The sequence below is a fragment of the Sprattus sprattus genome (assembly GCF_963457725.1).
Source record: "Sprattus sprattus genome assembly, chromosome: 4".
NCBI classification, from domain to species: Eukaryota; Metazoa; Chordata; class Actinopteri; order Clupeiformes; family Clupeidae; genus Sprattus; species Sprattus sprattus.
Window position 1 is genome coordinate 14,642,649 of NC_137923.1, and position 15,000 is coordinate 14,657,648.

The 15,000-nt window shown below is 43.2% G+C and overlaps 1 protein-coding gene across 3 annotated transcripts in view; it reads left to right on the forward strand.

Moving 5' to 3' along the window:
- Positions 1 to 15,000, forward strand: part of LOC308364065 (EF-hand calcium-binding domain-containing protein 6) — a 34,335-nt gene that overhangs the window by 8,412 nt on the left and 10,923 nt on the right. For 2 of the 3 annotated variants that reach the window (XM_080837033.1, XM_080837032.1), the window contains 8 exons: positions 1 to 22; positions 113 to 252; positions 843 to 991; positions 4,342 to 4,538; positions 6,085 to 6,192; positions 7,382 to 7,447; positions 8,211 to 8,243; positions 8,644 to 8,754. The exon at positions 1 to 22 is cut by the window's left edge and continues 116 nt beyond it. In XM_080837033.1, the coding sequence (XP_080693159.1) occupies positions 1 to 22; positions 113 to 252; positions 843 to 991; positions 4,342 to 4,538; positions 6,085 to 6,192; positions 7,382 to 7,447; positions 8,211 to 8,243; positions 8,644 to 8,754 (826 nt within the window). The remainder of the gene's footprint in view (positions 23 to 112; positions 253 to 842; positions 992 to 4,341; positions 4,539 to 6,084; positions 6,193 to 7,381; positions 7,448 to 8,210; positions 8,244 to 8,643; positions 8,755 to 15,000) is intronic. The other variant, XM_080837034.1, reaches the window with a different exon arrangement.

A 15,000-nucleotide genomic window follows, 5' to 3' on the forward strand; every position in this document is an offset into this window, starting at 1 on the left:
AGTTTGAGAAGTTGTGGAAGAGGTGTTTTTTTCATTACAGTACTTTCAGTGCAATCAGACCTTGAAGTGAAATTAAATCTCCCTCTGTGTCTCTTTCTCTTTATCTTAATAGGTTTGACATTGATGCACTTGGAGCTGTGAAACTCAAGGTTTTACTTAAGAAACTTGGGCTTCGCAAAAGAAAGAGGCTGGACACCCTTGATAATAACGTTCAGAAAATCACAATACCACTCCAAAATGAAGATGTGAAAAGTATGTGTTTCAGATGTATCATCTATGGAAAATGTATGGTTCTACATAAAGAAAGTAATTTTATTCAGTTCGATGACTCTGTCTCTCCCATAGAGGGCGCTCAAACACTGAATCCCTACTCTCCATAGAGTGGCAAACTACACTGCCCTGTCATTCAGAGATTTGGAGACCTACACAAACTCTCTCACCAATGTGCTGATTTTTAGTAGACACCCAAATTCCACTGAAAATACCCTGATCATACATTTATATTTTCACCACAAAGAGGGGCTTATTTTCCCGATAATTACCTGCGTTCTATACATTATCCCTTACTTGTGCTACATAGTGGGTGTCCAAATGTTCTAATAATTTCCAAATAAATGAATACATTATAATAATTGCCCTCTGTAATCCTGATGCAACCATTTATCTCTGCAGGTGATGCAGCTAAGGGTTTTGTATATTACAGTAGTGCCTAAACAGCAATCGGCTATGAGTATTGCCCTAGATGTCTAGATACCAACATCTTCAGGGGAACCCAATGAACATGACAACAAAAAGTAAAAGGTCATTAATTTGCCGTCATCCTCACCTATCTCTCCCATTAGCCACTGGGCGACCCAGGGCCCTGTCTAAGGCTGAAGAGGACCGCCAACTTTCTATCACCATGGAAACCTGGCTTAAGGACAGGTTCAGGGAGGGTGTCCAGAAGATGAAGGTGGAGTTTGAGCGGCTTGACCCAGAGCATTCTGGGAAGGTAAAGCTACATTCACCCAATCACTTTACACTTGAGTAGCTGTGACATGTGAATGACTACCTCCATTCATGATTGCGTGAGGTATCTTACATATACAGTATATTTATAATGTATATACACAAACACACACAGTTGCAATCAAAAAATATGTATTGATACATATTTGAGTTATTTCGAGAACATAAATTGACTTAACTTTGAGTTCAAATGAACACTTTTCACAAATTTGCATGTGCACTATTATTCAACCCTTAGCTTCGGTACTTTGTGGAGCATCCTTAAGCCTTTATCATTACTAATAAGTGTATTCGGTAAGTGATGACAAGCTTCTTTCACCTCTCTGTTGGATTCTTTTCCCATTCTTTACATGCAAAAGCCGCTAGCTTATTTGTGTTTGATGGCTTCTGTGCTGCAACTGCCTTCTATATATCCCACCAAAGGTTTAAATCCAGGGACTGAGAAGGCCTCTTTAGGACATTTCAGGAACTATTTCTCAACCAAGCTTTGGTTGACTTGGAAGCATGCTTGGGATCATTGTCTTGATGCCAGGTATATGGTCAAGATTGGCAGTTCCTGCAGCAGAAAAACATCCCCACATCATCGATGACCCAGCTCCATGCTTGACCGTGGGGATGGTATTCTTCTGGTCATAAGCCTGGCCTTTCTCACACCAGATATACCACTCATACTACTCATACAACTGGTCCATGTGTTAAAACAGTTCCAGTTTAGTTTCATCAGTCTATAGAACCGCCTCCCAAAACTCTGCAATCCAGTACAAATTCCTCCTGGCATATTCTAGTCAACCTTTGATGTTCCTCTTGGTCAAGAGCGGAGTGCGTCTTGGAGTCCTTGTTTATTCAGTGCTTGTCTTATAGTTGCCTCTGACGCACTTCATCAGGTCATCCTGTAGGCGTTTTGTATTAACAGGTTTTTTTTCTTAGTTGTTCTGATTACGTTGCTAAAGGTTCTTGATGACATTTTGGAATTTCTCTCACGGCCAGGCAGGTTTGCAGCTGTGCCATAACTTTTAAACTTCCTTATAATGCTACCAATGGTGTCTCTTGGAATGTTCAATCTTTGGGAAATCTTCTTATATGGGCCATTCTACCGAATTGGTGCAAAGTCACGTCGGAAATATTTTGAATTTTTTTATGTTTTATTCCCAAAACTTTGTCCGTATGTATATTGTACCGTATCTAAAGTACACATTTCTAGTAAAAGAACAGTCAATTTTTATATTGTATTTTCAGAATGTGTTGGAATGTTTTTCCTCTTCCAAAAATTGTCACTACAGAAACATCACATTTACTATAGTAAAAAAGTATTATTATAGACCTGTTCAGATTGTGTTTCCTTCCCTTCTCTGAAGAGTATTTTTACAAATATTTCTTGAAGGTTTTCACAATGAAATGCATACAAATGATTTTTTTTCAATTTTTTCAATGTATCTGTTTCGGTAGTGAGTGCACTGTTTCGGTAGTGACTGCACTGTTGGATGGATGTTCATTTCTCTCCCAAAAATTTCCAAAAGGTGCTCTGGGCCGCCCTTTAGTCCACACAACACATTTATTTAAAAATTATGGGATTGAACTTACCATTTCATTTTGTCACTACCGAAATCATCTGGTCACTACCATATGTTTCAGTAGTGACTGTTTCAGGAGTGATAAATCTAGCTAACTTTAAGCATAAATAAAGAATTCTAGCAAGCACACGGCTTCCAAACAAATCTTTGAAGAGGTGTACACACATACAAACATAAGATTTTGCATGAAACCCCAAAAGGTTTACTTAATAGAAGAAAACATGGGTTTCGGTAGTGACAATTCTTAAGGTTACACGTCGATTTTCAGACTTTGGAACACATTTATATAAAAACTATGGGATTTAGCTACTTGCCATTCAATCATGATAGACAGGGATGCAGTGTCACTGTATGGTCAAAAATGCAGGGTCGTGGCTAAAACACAGGCTCAGCCAATGGACTAAAACTCTTGTGTTTCGGTAGTGACATGAAAACTAGGGACATGATTTTTTGAGTATAGTTAATTTATTTAAAAATTAAACCCACAATAAATCTCAATATTCCAAGTTCTGTTTCAACCCAATCATAAAGATCTTTGAAATTAAATAATTGAAAAAAATCTAAAAAAAATTGAAAAGTGTTATTTAAAGGCATTGAAATTTAGATGTCAGGGTTGGGGACAGCTACTTCCCATTAGAAAGTACCCTATAAATGATGGTTTTGTATATATTTAGCTTATCACTATCTCATTTAATGCATTGGGTTTATATAGATCATAACATTTTCTTAGTAAATATCTATGCCTAAATACCTAATTGTTTTGTAAATAGTTTTTATTGTTGAGGCACTGCATATTACACAAATTCGGGAGAATGGCCCATATACCGAATTCCTTTCAGGTGCAATGAAATTATTTCCTCTCTCAGCTTTTGTGGAAGCTCCTTAAGGGCTCAATATACTTCTACGACTCCGTTACTCCGTGGTCACGCAGTTGCCTCAACGGACTCGTTTTCATTTATGGTTCCCCGACGGTTGTGGGTGTTGCAAATCAATAATAAAAAAAGATGGTGACGGACCAAACTCTGTAGATGGTGGTATTTTTCCATACAAGTTGTATGTTTGTCTTTTTTTCTTAGATTCTTTAAAAGTTACCGAGAAATAGACACTGTGCAATGTAATAACCCCGTTATTGTAACTGAAAAATACGTCTGAGGGGATTTGCAAGGTGTCTGAGCCAGCTATCTAATGTTGGCATACTACTACCCACAAAGACAGTGATGTATTGACGGATTGACGGAGACAGATAGTTAAAACAATTGGGAGGTGCACATCAGGCCACAGAGAGGTGCTCGGAGAGGGTTTGCCCAGATAGAGAGGGCTCTCCGTGTTTCCATGTCTCCGTAAACGGACAACCATAAATTCTGCTTTAGTCTTAGCCATGATTGCAACTAACCTTGAACACCTTCCTGGGTGGGGTTTATGAATGCATCACAGCTGAAGCAAATGTAGGATCATTAGAGTTCCCAAAGGCTTAATTATGTTTTAACTCCACTCTAGGCCATTATAACCATCAGTAGGTTTTTCAACAATGTTGTTTTGGCCATCTTGCATGTACTCTAACTTACACAATGGAGTGATTTATATTATTTAATTGCGATTCGATTGATCAATTGATTGATTGATTTATTGTTTGATTGATTGATTGATTGGAAGTAAGTTTTGTTTGTTGTTCAGCGATTCCATTCTGTTCCACTCATTTAGGTTGGACCTACTGTATGTCTTACATGACAGCTGGCCTGTCTCCTGTGTGCTATGTGTTCAGGTGGGAGGGGAGGAGTTTTTGCAGGTGCTGCGGAGCTTTGACCTGCGTCTGAAGCGGGAGCACCTGGGCCTCTTCCTGGCCCGCTGTGGCATGGAGCTGCGCAAGAATGGCGCTGACTATCCTCAATTCTTGCGCCGCTTCCAGGATCGCAGCGAAGATGGCGTCACACACAGCATCCTCTCCAACCCCAAACACAGGTTAGGGGTGTTATTGTCAGCCACACTAACGGCCACAGAAAGGGAACACAACACAGAACTCAGCTCAAAATGTAGAGTTTATTTCTTAAAGTGGAAAATGGAAGAGCATCAAAAGACAATCAAATGGCTCAGAGTCAATACATGCCACCGGCTGAACCATTCTACCATCTTCAAGCTAGGCTGAGCTCCATTCATACTGAAGAGCAGACAGGCCCTGGGTGAGCTTGACAGGTAAGATGCCCAGGTAAAGCCAATCTGCCTGAAAAATAGGACAACAAAAGACCACCAACAGGAATAGCCTAAAAGAGAACCCATGGAGCAGAGGAACATAACAGGGGTCAAAGGTCAGCTACCCAAACAGATCAGACTTACATGACACGAGCATTACATTCTGACATAATGTACACTCTGCATATCCAACTAGCATCAGACCAGTCCTAATTCAGATCTACATTAAGTCCCCTGTGGCCTGCAGTGCTCCGTAACCTCGGCCAGCTGCGGCCTTCAGCTGGCAACCCTTTGTGTCTCTGCCTATGCGCACCCCCTGCCACGCCACAGCACCTCGCCATGCCAACCGCCAGGCCTGTGCGACTCTACTCCATCTCCGCTCTTTAACTGGGGCTCATCATCCCTCTAACAGGCTTAGCCCCTGTAGTTTGTCATTGCCCAGGGTCACCTCAGACACACACACACAGACACACACAGACACACACAGAGGCCGTGGACAGCATCTCCACATCGCTCAGTCTTTAGAGTGAAGTACACTGAGCTGGTGCTGCTGTGTTTGGGCTTCCCCAGATTAAGGGATTGGACTCAGGATCAGGAGGCGCAGGCAAACACAGGCGCTGAGCATGAGCTCAAGACCCCCGCCCTCCCCAACCCCAACAGTCAGAAGAAAAAAAAACATCCACACCCATGTGAGGAAGTCACCATGGCAATGGTCACCATGGATGTGGTCCATCCTATGATGAAGAAAAGGAGAGGGGGGGTTGAGGTGGGGATGATGTAAGCTTAGTGAACTGGGTTGTGGGGTTTGCGTTTGGGGTGGCTGGTATTAGAGACCTGTGTATGTGTGTTTTTGTGTGTGTGTGTGTGTGTGTGTGTTAGTGTTACGACAGGGTGTTTGTGACTTTAGGCGAGAGTCGCTGAAGCATTTAGTAGGCGAGGTGATGTAGTTTGGAATTCAGGCAAACAGATTTAAAACTGAATCTGTCCACTCTTCTGTTGCACAGTTGTTATATGTCTCCGATGGCAATAGGAGGTCATTGTTATGTGTGTGCGTGTGTGTGTGTGTGTGTGTGTGTGTGTGTGTGTGTGTTTAGGTTTCATCAGGAACAAAAAATAAGCCATGCTTCCTCCAGATGGCAATAGGAGGTGTGTGTGTGTGTGCGTGTGTGTGTGTATGTGTGTGTTTTTAGGCTTCATCAGGAAGAAAACATAAGCCATGCTTCCTCCGATGGCAATAGGAGGTCATTGTTATGTGTGTGTGTGTGTGTGTGTGTGTGTGTGTGTGTGTGTGTGTGTGTGTGTATGTGTGTGTGTCTAGGTTTCATCAGGAAGAAAACATAAGCCATGCTTCCTCCATAACAGCTGTGGAAGCCAAACTGACTCAGCTGTTCCAGTCCGAGTACCTGTCCCTCCTGCAGACCTTCCAGTGAGTGCACTACAGCATCTGTCTGTACAACTGTCTATCTTTAAATCCTCGCCAAGTCCAGAGCTAAGTCCCAGTCAATCTGTCACTCTCTTGCCTTTCTTTTCTTTTAGTAAATAAAATATCTCCCTCTGTGTCACTCTGTAGATATATCTTTACTAATACAAGCTGTGCATCATATGCCAATTGTGCCTGTGTGTACATATATATATTATTTATTTATGTATATGTGCTGTATGCATCTATCTATTTGTATGTCTCTATCTGCCTACTTATATATCTACATCGAATATATATACCATCTGGCATAAATGCAGCAATATATTACTGGGTGGGCTTTTCTTCTATTGTTCTGCTTTTCAATACCAGCACCTGAGATGAGCGAAGGAAAAGAAACAAAACGTTTTCTCCTTTGTGACACACAACGCCAGAGAGTACTCCTTTTATGTTATATGACCATTTCTTTCTCACACACTCAGTCCCCACCATGAGTGTCATCACCATCCTAGCTGAGGCCTCTCACCATGTTGCTGAGGTCACAGCCCTCTTGTGCCTTAAGTTAAAGGGTTTCATTATAAAGGTGCAACCCCCAGTTCCTTGTGCCAGCCACCCTAATTAGCCTGGGTCCTCCACTGAAGGACTTGCCTTTCACATATCCTTAGTTCACCTTCAAGAGAGAACCTGCCCTCCACTCCACAGCCTAGCCCAGGTCATCCATTACAGCAACCCATTAACCAGCTCAGGGCCTTAACTGGGGGATTACGCCACTGTTCACCGCTCTTGCCAAGACGGAATGCAACTGAGAACTGGAGTAGTGGGGAGGGATATGAATGCAGCTGCTATAAATAAAGACTGTGTGTGTTTGTGTGTGTGTGTGTGTGTGTGTTTGTGTTTTTATGTGTGTTTTTGTGTGTGTGTGTGTGTGTGTGTGTGTGTGTGTGTGTGTGTGTGTGTGTGTGTGTGTGTGTGTGTGTTTGTGTTTGTGTTTTTGTGTGTGTGTGTGTGTGTGTGTGTGTGTGGTGTAAGTGTGTTTGTGTTTTTGTTCGTGTGTGTGTGTGTGTGTGTGTGTGTGTGTGTGTGTGTGTGTGTGTGTGTGTGTGTGTGTGTGTGTGTGTGTGTGTGTGTGTGTGTGTGTGTGCGTGTGTGTGTGTGTACATGTATCTGTGTTTATGGTGTGTGTTTCTGTTTCAAGGAGCATAGACAAATTCAACAAGAGGACTATTAGCCAGGAGGAGTTCAGGGCCGCTGTGGAGAGCAGGTATTGTGTCTTTCTTCCTGTGCATAAGTGTGTTTTATGTGTCTGCTTTAGTAACCAACACAGAGGTGTTAAAAATGTAACACAAAATGTTATAAACAAATCTTCTGTTATTTTTCTCGTTATGCATTATTCTCATGCCCTTTGGATCACGTAAACATAGTTTGATCTATGGTTGAAATGATCCACTGATGAGTGAATCTTAAAGTTAAAAAAAATAAAAATAGCCCCAAAGAATTTGTATTATTACTACTGCTACAAAGGGACCACATGCACAGTTCAGTGTTGTTTCACATCAGAGAGACAAATAGTTGTTGACCCTTAAAAGAACTCAAATGTTACTCATGGTGTTACACTGAGCATAATGTTTCAAAAATTGAAAGAGATTTTTCTTGATAGTTTGAGTTTCAGTAAGTTTGTCAGTGGCCCCCTTTTAATCAGGCACTCCGCTTGATTGCTGGTCCTGGAAAGTAGTATGATGTAATAAAAAGCCAATAATAAAGGGTCCTTATGAGTCAGGCATTGAACAATGATGTCTTTTAGTTTTTACAGATACATATTTGGAGAGCCTTTTAATTTTTTCCTGGTTACAACAGTCACTAACTTGATGTTTTAATATAGGTGTCTTCCAGAATAATCCACTCAACTCTTTGTAATGGTCACACTCCTTATCAATGGAGTGCAAGTCTATTAGGGCTGATCGGCTTCCTGGTTAATTTCATCATCTTTGATAAGTTCATTTTGCCTTTATATTTGATTCCTGAAGCGAGAAAGTCAGTGAGTGCTGTCCGGCCTACATGTGAGTGTGTGCATCAGTTTGTGTGTGTGTGTGTGTTTGTGTGTGTCTGTGTGTGTATGTGTGTATCTGCATGTGTTTTTGAGTGTGTGTGTGCAAGTGGTCTAATCCTTTGATTGAGAGATAGGTCCTACCGTGTCCATCTAGATTGGATGACCACTCAATGGAGAGGGTTGACCTCTGACCTGGCAGTGTGGGGGCCAGTGCCCTCTACTCTCCTGGTGCTGTCAGTGGGGTCAATGACCAGTGTATGTTGGGGGCACGTTGGGCTCTGGCTAACTGACGCTGCCATATGAGGGGTGCCCAACACAGCCCTGCACCCTCTAACCCCTGGTTGACCCCTTGCTGACCCCTGGCCTGTGACTGGCTCTTGGCCTCAACCCTGTGGTGTATCTTCCGGCAGGTTCGAACTGGAGATCTCTGAGCCCGAGTTTGAACAGCTGCTGGACAGACTGCCACTGGACGCCTACGGAAACGTGCAGTATCCCATCTTTATGGCCGCCTTCGATACGAGGTGCTAATCCCACCACTACCACCCCCACCCCCACCCCCACCCCCACTCCACCAATGACTGCTCTGGTTTGGCTGTCTCATTTCCTCATTAGCTCATTTTCTCTGTCTTCTTGCTTTCCTCTCATCTCCTTATTTCTCTTTTTATTTCATTGTTAGTGTCCCACTCTTTTCTTTATATTCATTCATTCCATTGTTCTTTCTCTCTTCAGCCTTACTTTTCTGTCTCTCTCTACCCTTCGCATTCCTCGTAGTTGTGAAGTGTGCTTCTCTTGTGGCTATGTAATGCGACCTGCGTTAACCCCACACACACCCTCTGCCCTCCATCATTTTATATGCTCTCAAGAGTTTTTCAAATGGTACATTTGTACATTTTGTGTATTTATTTGTATTAAATAAATGCTAAATGGGTCCATTTACCCAACTTGGGTAAATTGACAAGTTTTCAAACCAGTTGCATTTAAGAAAATATAAATATATATGAATATATTTATGTATTAATACAGCATCCTATTTACTTGTTTATAATAACGCCTGGTGTTTCTTAAATGTATTTATTCATTAACATTTCCTTGTTTGTCATCTATCTTGATATTCCAACAATTCCAAAAATAGCCAATAAAATAATTGCAAAGAGACCGTTTCCAGGTTCCTGTGATGTAAAGCAACTCATTATCAGTTTTAAACGAAATAGTTTTCAAGATTAAATTAAATTAAAGTAGTGAACTGGAAGGAACACATGTGGATTCCTCTGTGACCCCCAGTTTCCTAAACAGCCAATAATAACTACACAGTGTAAACTTTTCTCAAACAAGACAGGCCAATGAATTTTAAACTGCAATAGTAACAGCTCACTAACATGTGGTCTTTGTGTGTGTGTGTGTGTGTCTGTGTGTATGTTTGTGTGTGTGTGTGTGTGTGTGTGTGTGTGTGTGTGTGTGTGTGTGTGTGTGTGTGTGTGGTTTTTGTATCTGTGTATCTGTTTTGGGGGAGTCTGTGTCTGTGTGTTTGGAGGGGATAAAGACCTAGAAAACCAGTCTGGCTTAGTTGACAGGTGACAAGGGTTATATTGAATGGGGATTTTGTAATACCAACAGTGGGGAAAAAGCTTGGCCACCGAGGGACCTCTGAATGGGGAGAAAGGAAACTTTTATGCTCTCACACAAGAACGGGAGAAAAGCCCTCTGAGACTGCTCTGACACTGTGGGGACTTAGCATCTCACTAACCAAACTCTCTCTCTCTCTCTCTCTCTCTCTCTCTCTCTCTCTCTGTCTCTCTTTTTATTCAAACATGAGAAATGCTAAATCATTCCAATGCTAAATCGGATTGATCCCGATGTCAGTGCCTGTGTGGCATTTTTCAGTCGCCCCGCGCCTTTCCGACATTGCCCCCCCCCCCCAAACATCCATTTGTCCGAAGCTTTGACATATTAGTCAAACAGAGCCGATGCTGTCAGGCGTCAGACCGGTGCAGATTAACACCGCTCTTAGGCCTAAACGAGTTTGCTCTGGCCGAAATGGCTTTCATTCTACTGGGTGCGCAACGTTTGTGTGCCCCTGCCACCATATGAAAACGTAATTTGTACAAAAAGGCCAGTGCTGAAAAAACATGTGCTTGTCCTCATACATTTATTTGTCTCTTAACCATTTTATTAAAGGATGCAAAGGATCACTAACAATGTAGAATACTGGACTAAAAAAAGGAGTTGAAGACTTCCTGAAATTAAATTGCCCTAAGATTGCGCATGATATGATGAGTTACTGTAGTTGTTTTGTGAAAATCATTTAAAATAATTATGAAAAATAATGGACAGATCCACTACCCTCATTTGTGTCCTGAAGCTAAAAGTCATTCAGACTAGAGCAGTACTTTGGGTGGTCCCAGCTGGCTTTTAAGAGCTAGTGATTCTCATGGGAGCTTAACATCCCCTCCTCAACATGGCCTGTCTCATGGTTAGCATTTACACTGAATAACGGGCCTTTCCCCTAAGCCTGGAGTTTGGCTGAAACAGCTTCCCCCATCTCCTGAAGCTTCACCCTCCACACCTGTAGATGGGCCCCAGAGGACTCTTTGGTGTCTGTTTGGTCTGTGTGGTGAGACAAGAGAGGAACGAGGCTGAAGCCCAATTTAAATGAAAACAAGTTTGTTGAGGCAACTGCGTGACCACGAAGTAACAGAGTCATAGTATATTTCGGCCTTGAGAGAAAGGCCCATAAGAAAGAGATTGAGGTAAAGAGTGAATGTTGGTGTGGATTTGTGTGATCCTGATGGAGTTAGAAGAGAGACAAAGAGGATAGAGAGAAAGAAGGGGCAACATGTGTGTGCTGTTCATAGGGTGACCAAAAGCGACAGAGAAACAGAAACAGACCAGAAACAGAGAGTGAGAAAATAGATAGATGGTGATGGAGAGAGAGAGAGAGACATGGAAAGGGGTGCAGGAGGGAGGATGAGTCCATTGCTGATATCTCTGTGGGAACCATGGTGGAAGAAATCCGTGGTTGATCCGCATCAAGTCACTTTGTTTTTCTGCTACTTTTCTTTGTTGTGACTCCCTCTTTCACTCTCTCCTCTCTCTCTCGCTCTGCTCTTGCCATCTCTGGGGTTTTCATTTTTATTCATGGGGGTGATAGGGGTGTAAAGCCGACGGGTGGGAGTGGGTGTGGGAGTGAGAGAGAGAGAGAGACAGAGAGAAAGAGAGAAAGAGAGGGGGGAATCTAAATTTGGGGAAATACTGGATCAAGATGGGTGCAGGCCTCAGACCAAGCTTGCCATGGCAACAATAGGCACAGTGTTGTTGAGGGGAGTTGCATCCAGGACTTTTGGACATTCTTCCCATGTGGGTGTAAGCACTACTGGGAGGTAGCTCCATTAGGGATTACCATATCATTAATAGTATCCATGACTTTTGTTCAAAGGCTACTTGTGTAATGTTGCCTTGTGGATGACAGCTAATCCCCTGAGCTGCAGCTGTAAGAACGGGGCCTGTCTCACACACATAGACACACACACACACACACACACACACACACACACACACACACACACACACACACACACACACATACTGTGACTTCCCCACCCTAGCCCCATGTGGAGATCAGGCCTGTGGAAAACAGATACAAACAACGTCCGTTCCAAAGCCCCCCATAGGAGAAAAAGAAACATCCATTCTCCACTTCCACAATGATCCCACCATTCCGTCCCACCCTACCCTCATCCATACGCACTACCAGACCCGCCACCCACCCACAGATCTCCAAAATCTGCCGCCCCCCCCTCCACCACCACCATCTCTGTCCGGGCCCTTGTGCCTCCATTGAGCAGGGCCGACACGCACGTCCTGCACTGTCTGATGGTGGGCCAGATTAGACAGCAAACAATCCCGTTCTAAACGCCAAAATGTGCATGTCGTTTTTCGCCTCGCTCCCCTCATTGTCTATGTGTGCCCATCTCATCCCTCTCTGTGCTGCCCTCGCTCGCTCCGTTGGGAGATGGATGGAGAGTGGGGAGAGAGTAGCGGGGATATTTTGCGTATTATCTCTCTTTCTGGGTTCCATGTCTGTGGGCGTGAGGCGTTTGAACCTAATTATGTTCTTGAAAATGTTCTGATTTTATTTCACGCTATCTGTCTATTGATATCCTTTGCAGGTCAACATGTGTGGCAAAATAAATCAGACCATGCTTGAGACTTAGATCACAAGGAGAGCTTTTAGATGAGGGTTTAGCGTCAGAGTGTTTTGAAAAACACGTGTAAGAGAACTCTGACCTCAGATGTCTGCGAATGGCAAAGTGTTGAGTGAAGCTTGCCATATGTGGGGTGTATACACTCAGCATCAATCACTTTTCACTTTTCATTACAGTGCCGATGGTTTGGGGTTTGGGTTATTCCTCTGCAAGGCTAGTTGGTGTTCCAGAATAGAAAGGACTTCATTGATGGAGTCGTTTTCTCTCGAGTATCTGCTAGGATTTTTCTAGGTAACAATTCAATGCCGTGAGCAGGTTATTTCTAGTCATATTTACTGGAAGAGCAGAGCCTTTTCCGATACTGTATCTTGTAAAAGTATGAGGGTACCATGGAAAGAAACAGACCAGAAACAGATAGTGAGAAAATAGATAGGTGGTGATGGAGAGAGAGAGAGAGAGAGAGAGACATGGAAAGGGGTGCAGGAGGGAGGATGAGTCCATCGCTGATATCTCTGTGGAAACCACGGTGGAAGAAATCTGAGGTTTTTTAATCATATTTACTGAAAGAGCAGAGCCTTTTCCGCTGATCTTGTACCAGCATGAGGGTACCATAGGTCCTTTAGCTGTGTCAAGCTCAACTACCATGCAAGGACGTAAAACAGAACAGTTAAATACAATAAGATCCCAAATTATTCTTATGAAAACAGTGTTGAGCTTTCTTGGGGCAACCTTTAGGGAAACTTTGTTAGGGGAATTATTTTGACAAAATGTATAAATAGAATAATGAATAGATTTTAACCTATTTATTTCTAATATCATAAAAGTGTCATTTTAATTCTAGTGCCAAGATATATTCAAATTGCAAAATATCAACTATTTTCCTTTCTTTAATTATATTAGTGTACATTGCCTTATTGCGTGTGATGGGATTGTGAGACTGCCAAGCTCTCTGCTGTCGCGTGTTTTCTGACACCAATGATATTGCACACAAATTGTCCTCTGATGTCATGACATGGGAGGACAGGGGCTGTGGGGGCGTGGTTGGTGGACCGCGACCCCGTGACCAGGGCCCTGAAACCCTGACGTCCTGAGCCGCCGTTTGCCCTCTCCCCAGCAACTCTGTGGTGCGGATGCTCACCTCCTCTATGGGGCTCAAAGCAGTGTTGCGCCCCTGTCATCCCACCTTAACACTCACCCTGCTGAGCCTTTTATCTAGAGTCCAGCCAGAGCCTCAGCTCTACTGACACAAACACACACACACACACACACACACACACACACACACACACACACACACACACACTCAGACTGACACACACACACACACAAAGACACACACACACACACACACACACACACACACACACACACACACACACACACACACACACACACACACACACACACTTACACACACACCCTCCTTGTGTAGACTGCTGCACCTCCCATCTTGTGCCAAAGCAGCTTTGGATCACCGTGTCAGGCGACCTGCAGCAAAGCAGTAGCGGTAGGGGAAGCTCTTTATCGTGGTGGGAGCCTTTGTTTTGGGGTATCTCTTTTAACAACCCCCTGGCCTTCTCACGAGCCATGCTCAAGAACCCCATTCTTTGCCTTCATCCGTGCTATACAAACCTCACACACACCCATCGTATGACGGCTTCAGGGGTGCCGATTTGATTTGGCATGCTGTTTTGTACTGAGTTCGTTTCATTGTCGTGACTCTCATGACAGTACGGTGTCTTTTTAATTTGCTCTGTAAGCTAAGTAGTAAAAGCAACAATTGAGAACAACCTGTAGTTCTCATATCATGTATCACCCCCCCCCCCCCCCCCTGTATTTTGATGAACTGTGATTCCTAAACTACAGTGAAATGGATGGATCACCTAAAACCAATTTGTATCCATGTCTTGGTATGTTGCTCAAGTCATGACTGTACATTTAAAGACAACTTTGGGTTGTGATTTATGCAGAGCAGGCAAACAACTTACATTTTTCAGGGGCTTTATGGTATCCCAGCAAATGGCAGCAACACAGACAAACTCTAACATCCAACAGCTGTTGGGCTGTGCTGGATCAGTGTTAAGCCCAAGTAGTGCTTGTTTGCGCATCAGTATACATTGATGCTATTGAAATATTTTAGTAGATTTAATTCAAAACAATAATAGACCAAATAATATGTTGACCTGACTGGAAGATATTTTTCTTCCCCTGTTATTGGGATGTTGCCCAGCAAACTCACCCTCCCTCTGACAGCACTCAAAACAAACATGCTGTCAGGCTCCTCGCCTCTTAGGGAATGAAACTGTTCCAAAGTGAGGCTCTTGTGTGAGACGTGTGACCCCCGCAGGCAAACACAAACACAGAAGCACCCCTGCAGACCAGGAGACTGGTGGCACTGACGTGAGGGGGTCAGCCATGAGAAAGTGATGAGGGGGAAAGAGAGTGAAAGAGAGAGTGGGAGAGAGGAGAAGAGATTAATGCTTGCATTCCTTGCATATTGATTTGATTGACCCAGAGGGGCAGAGGCAGTTTTAAGTTGGTTGGACAAAGAGCTTTCACTAACGG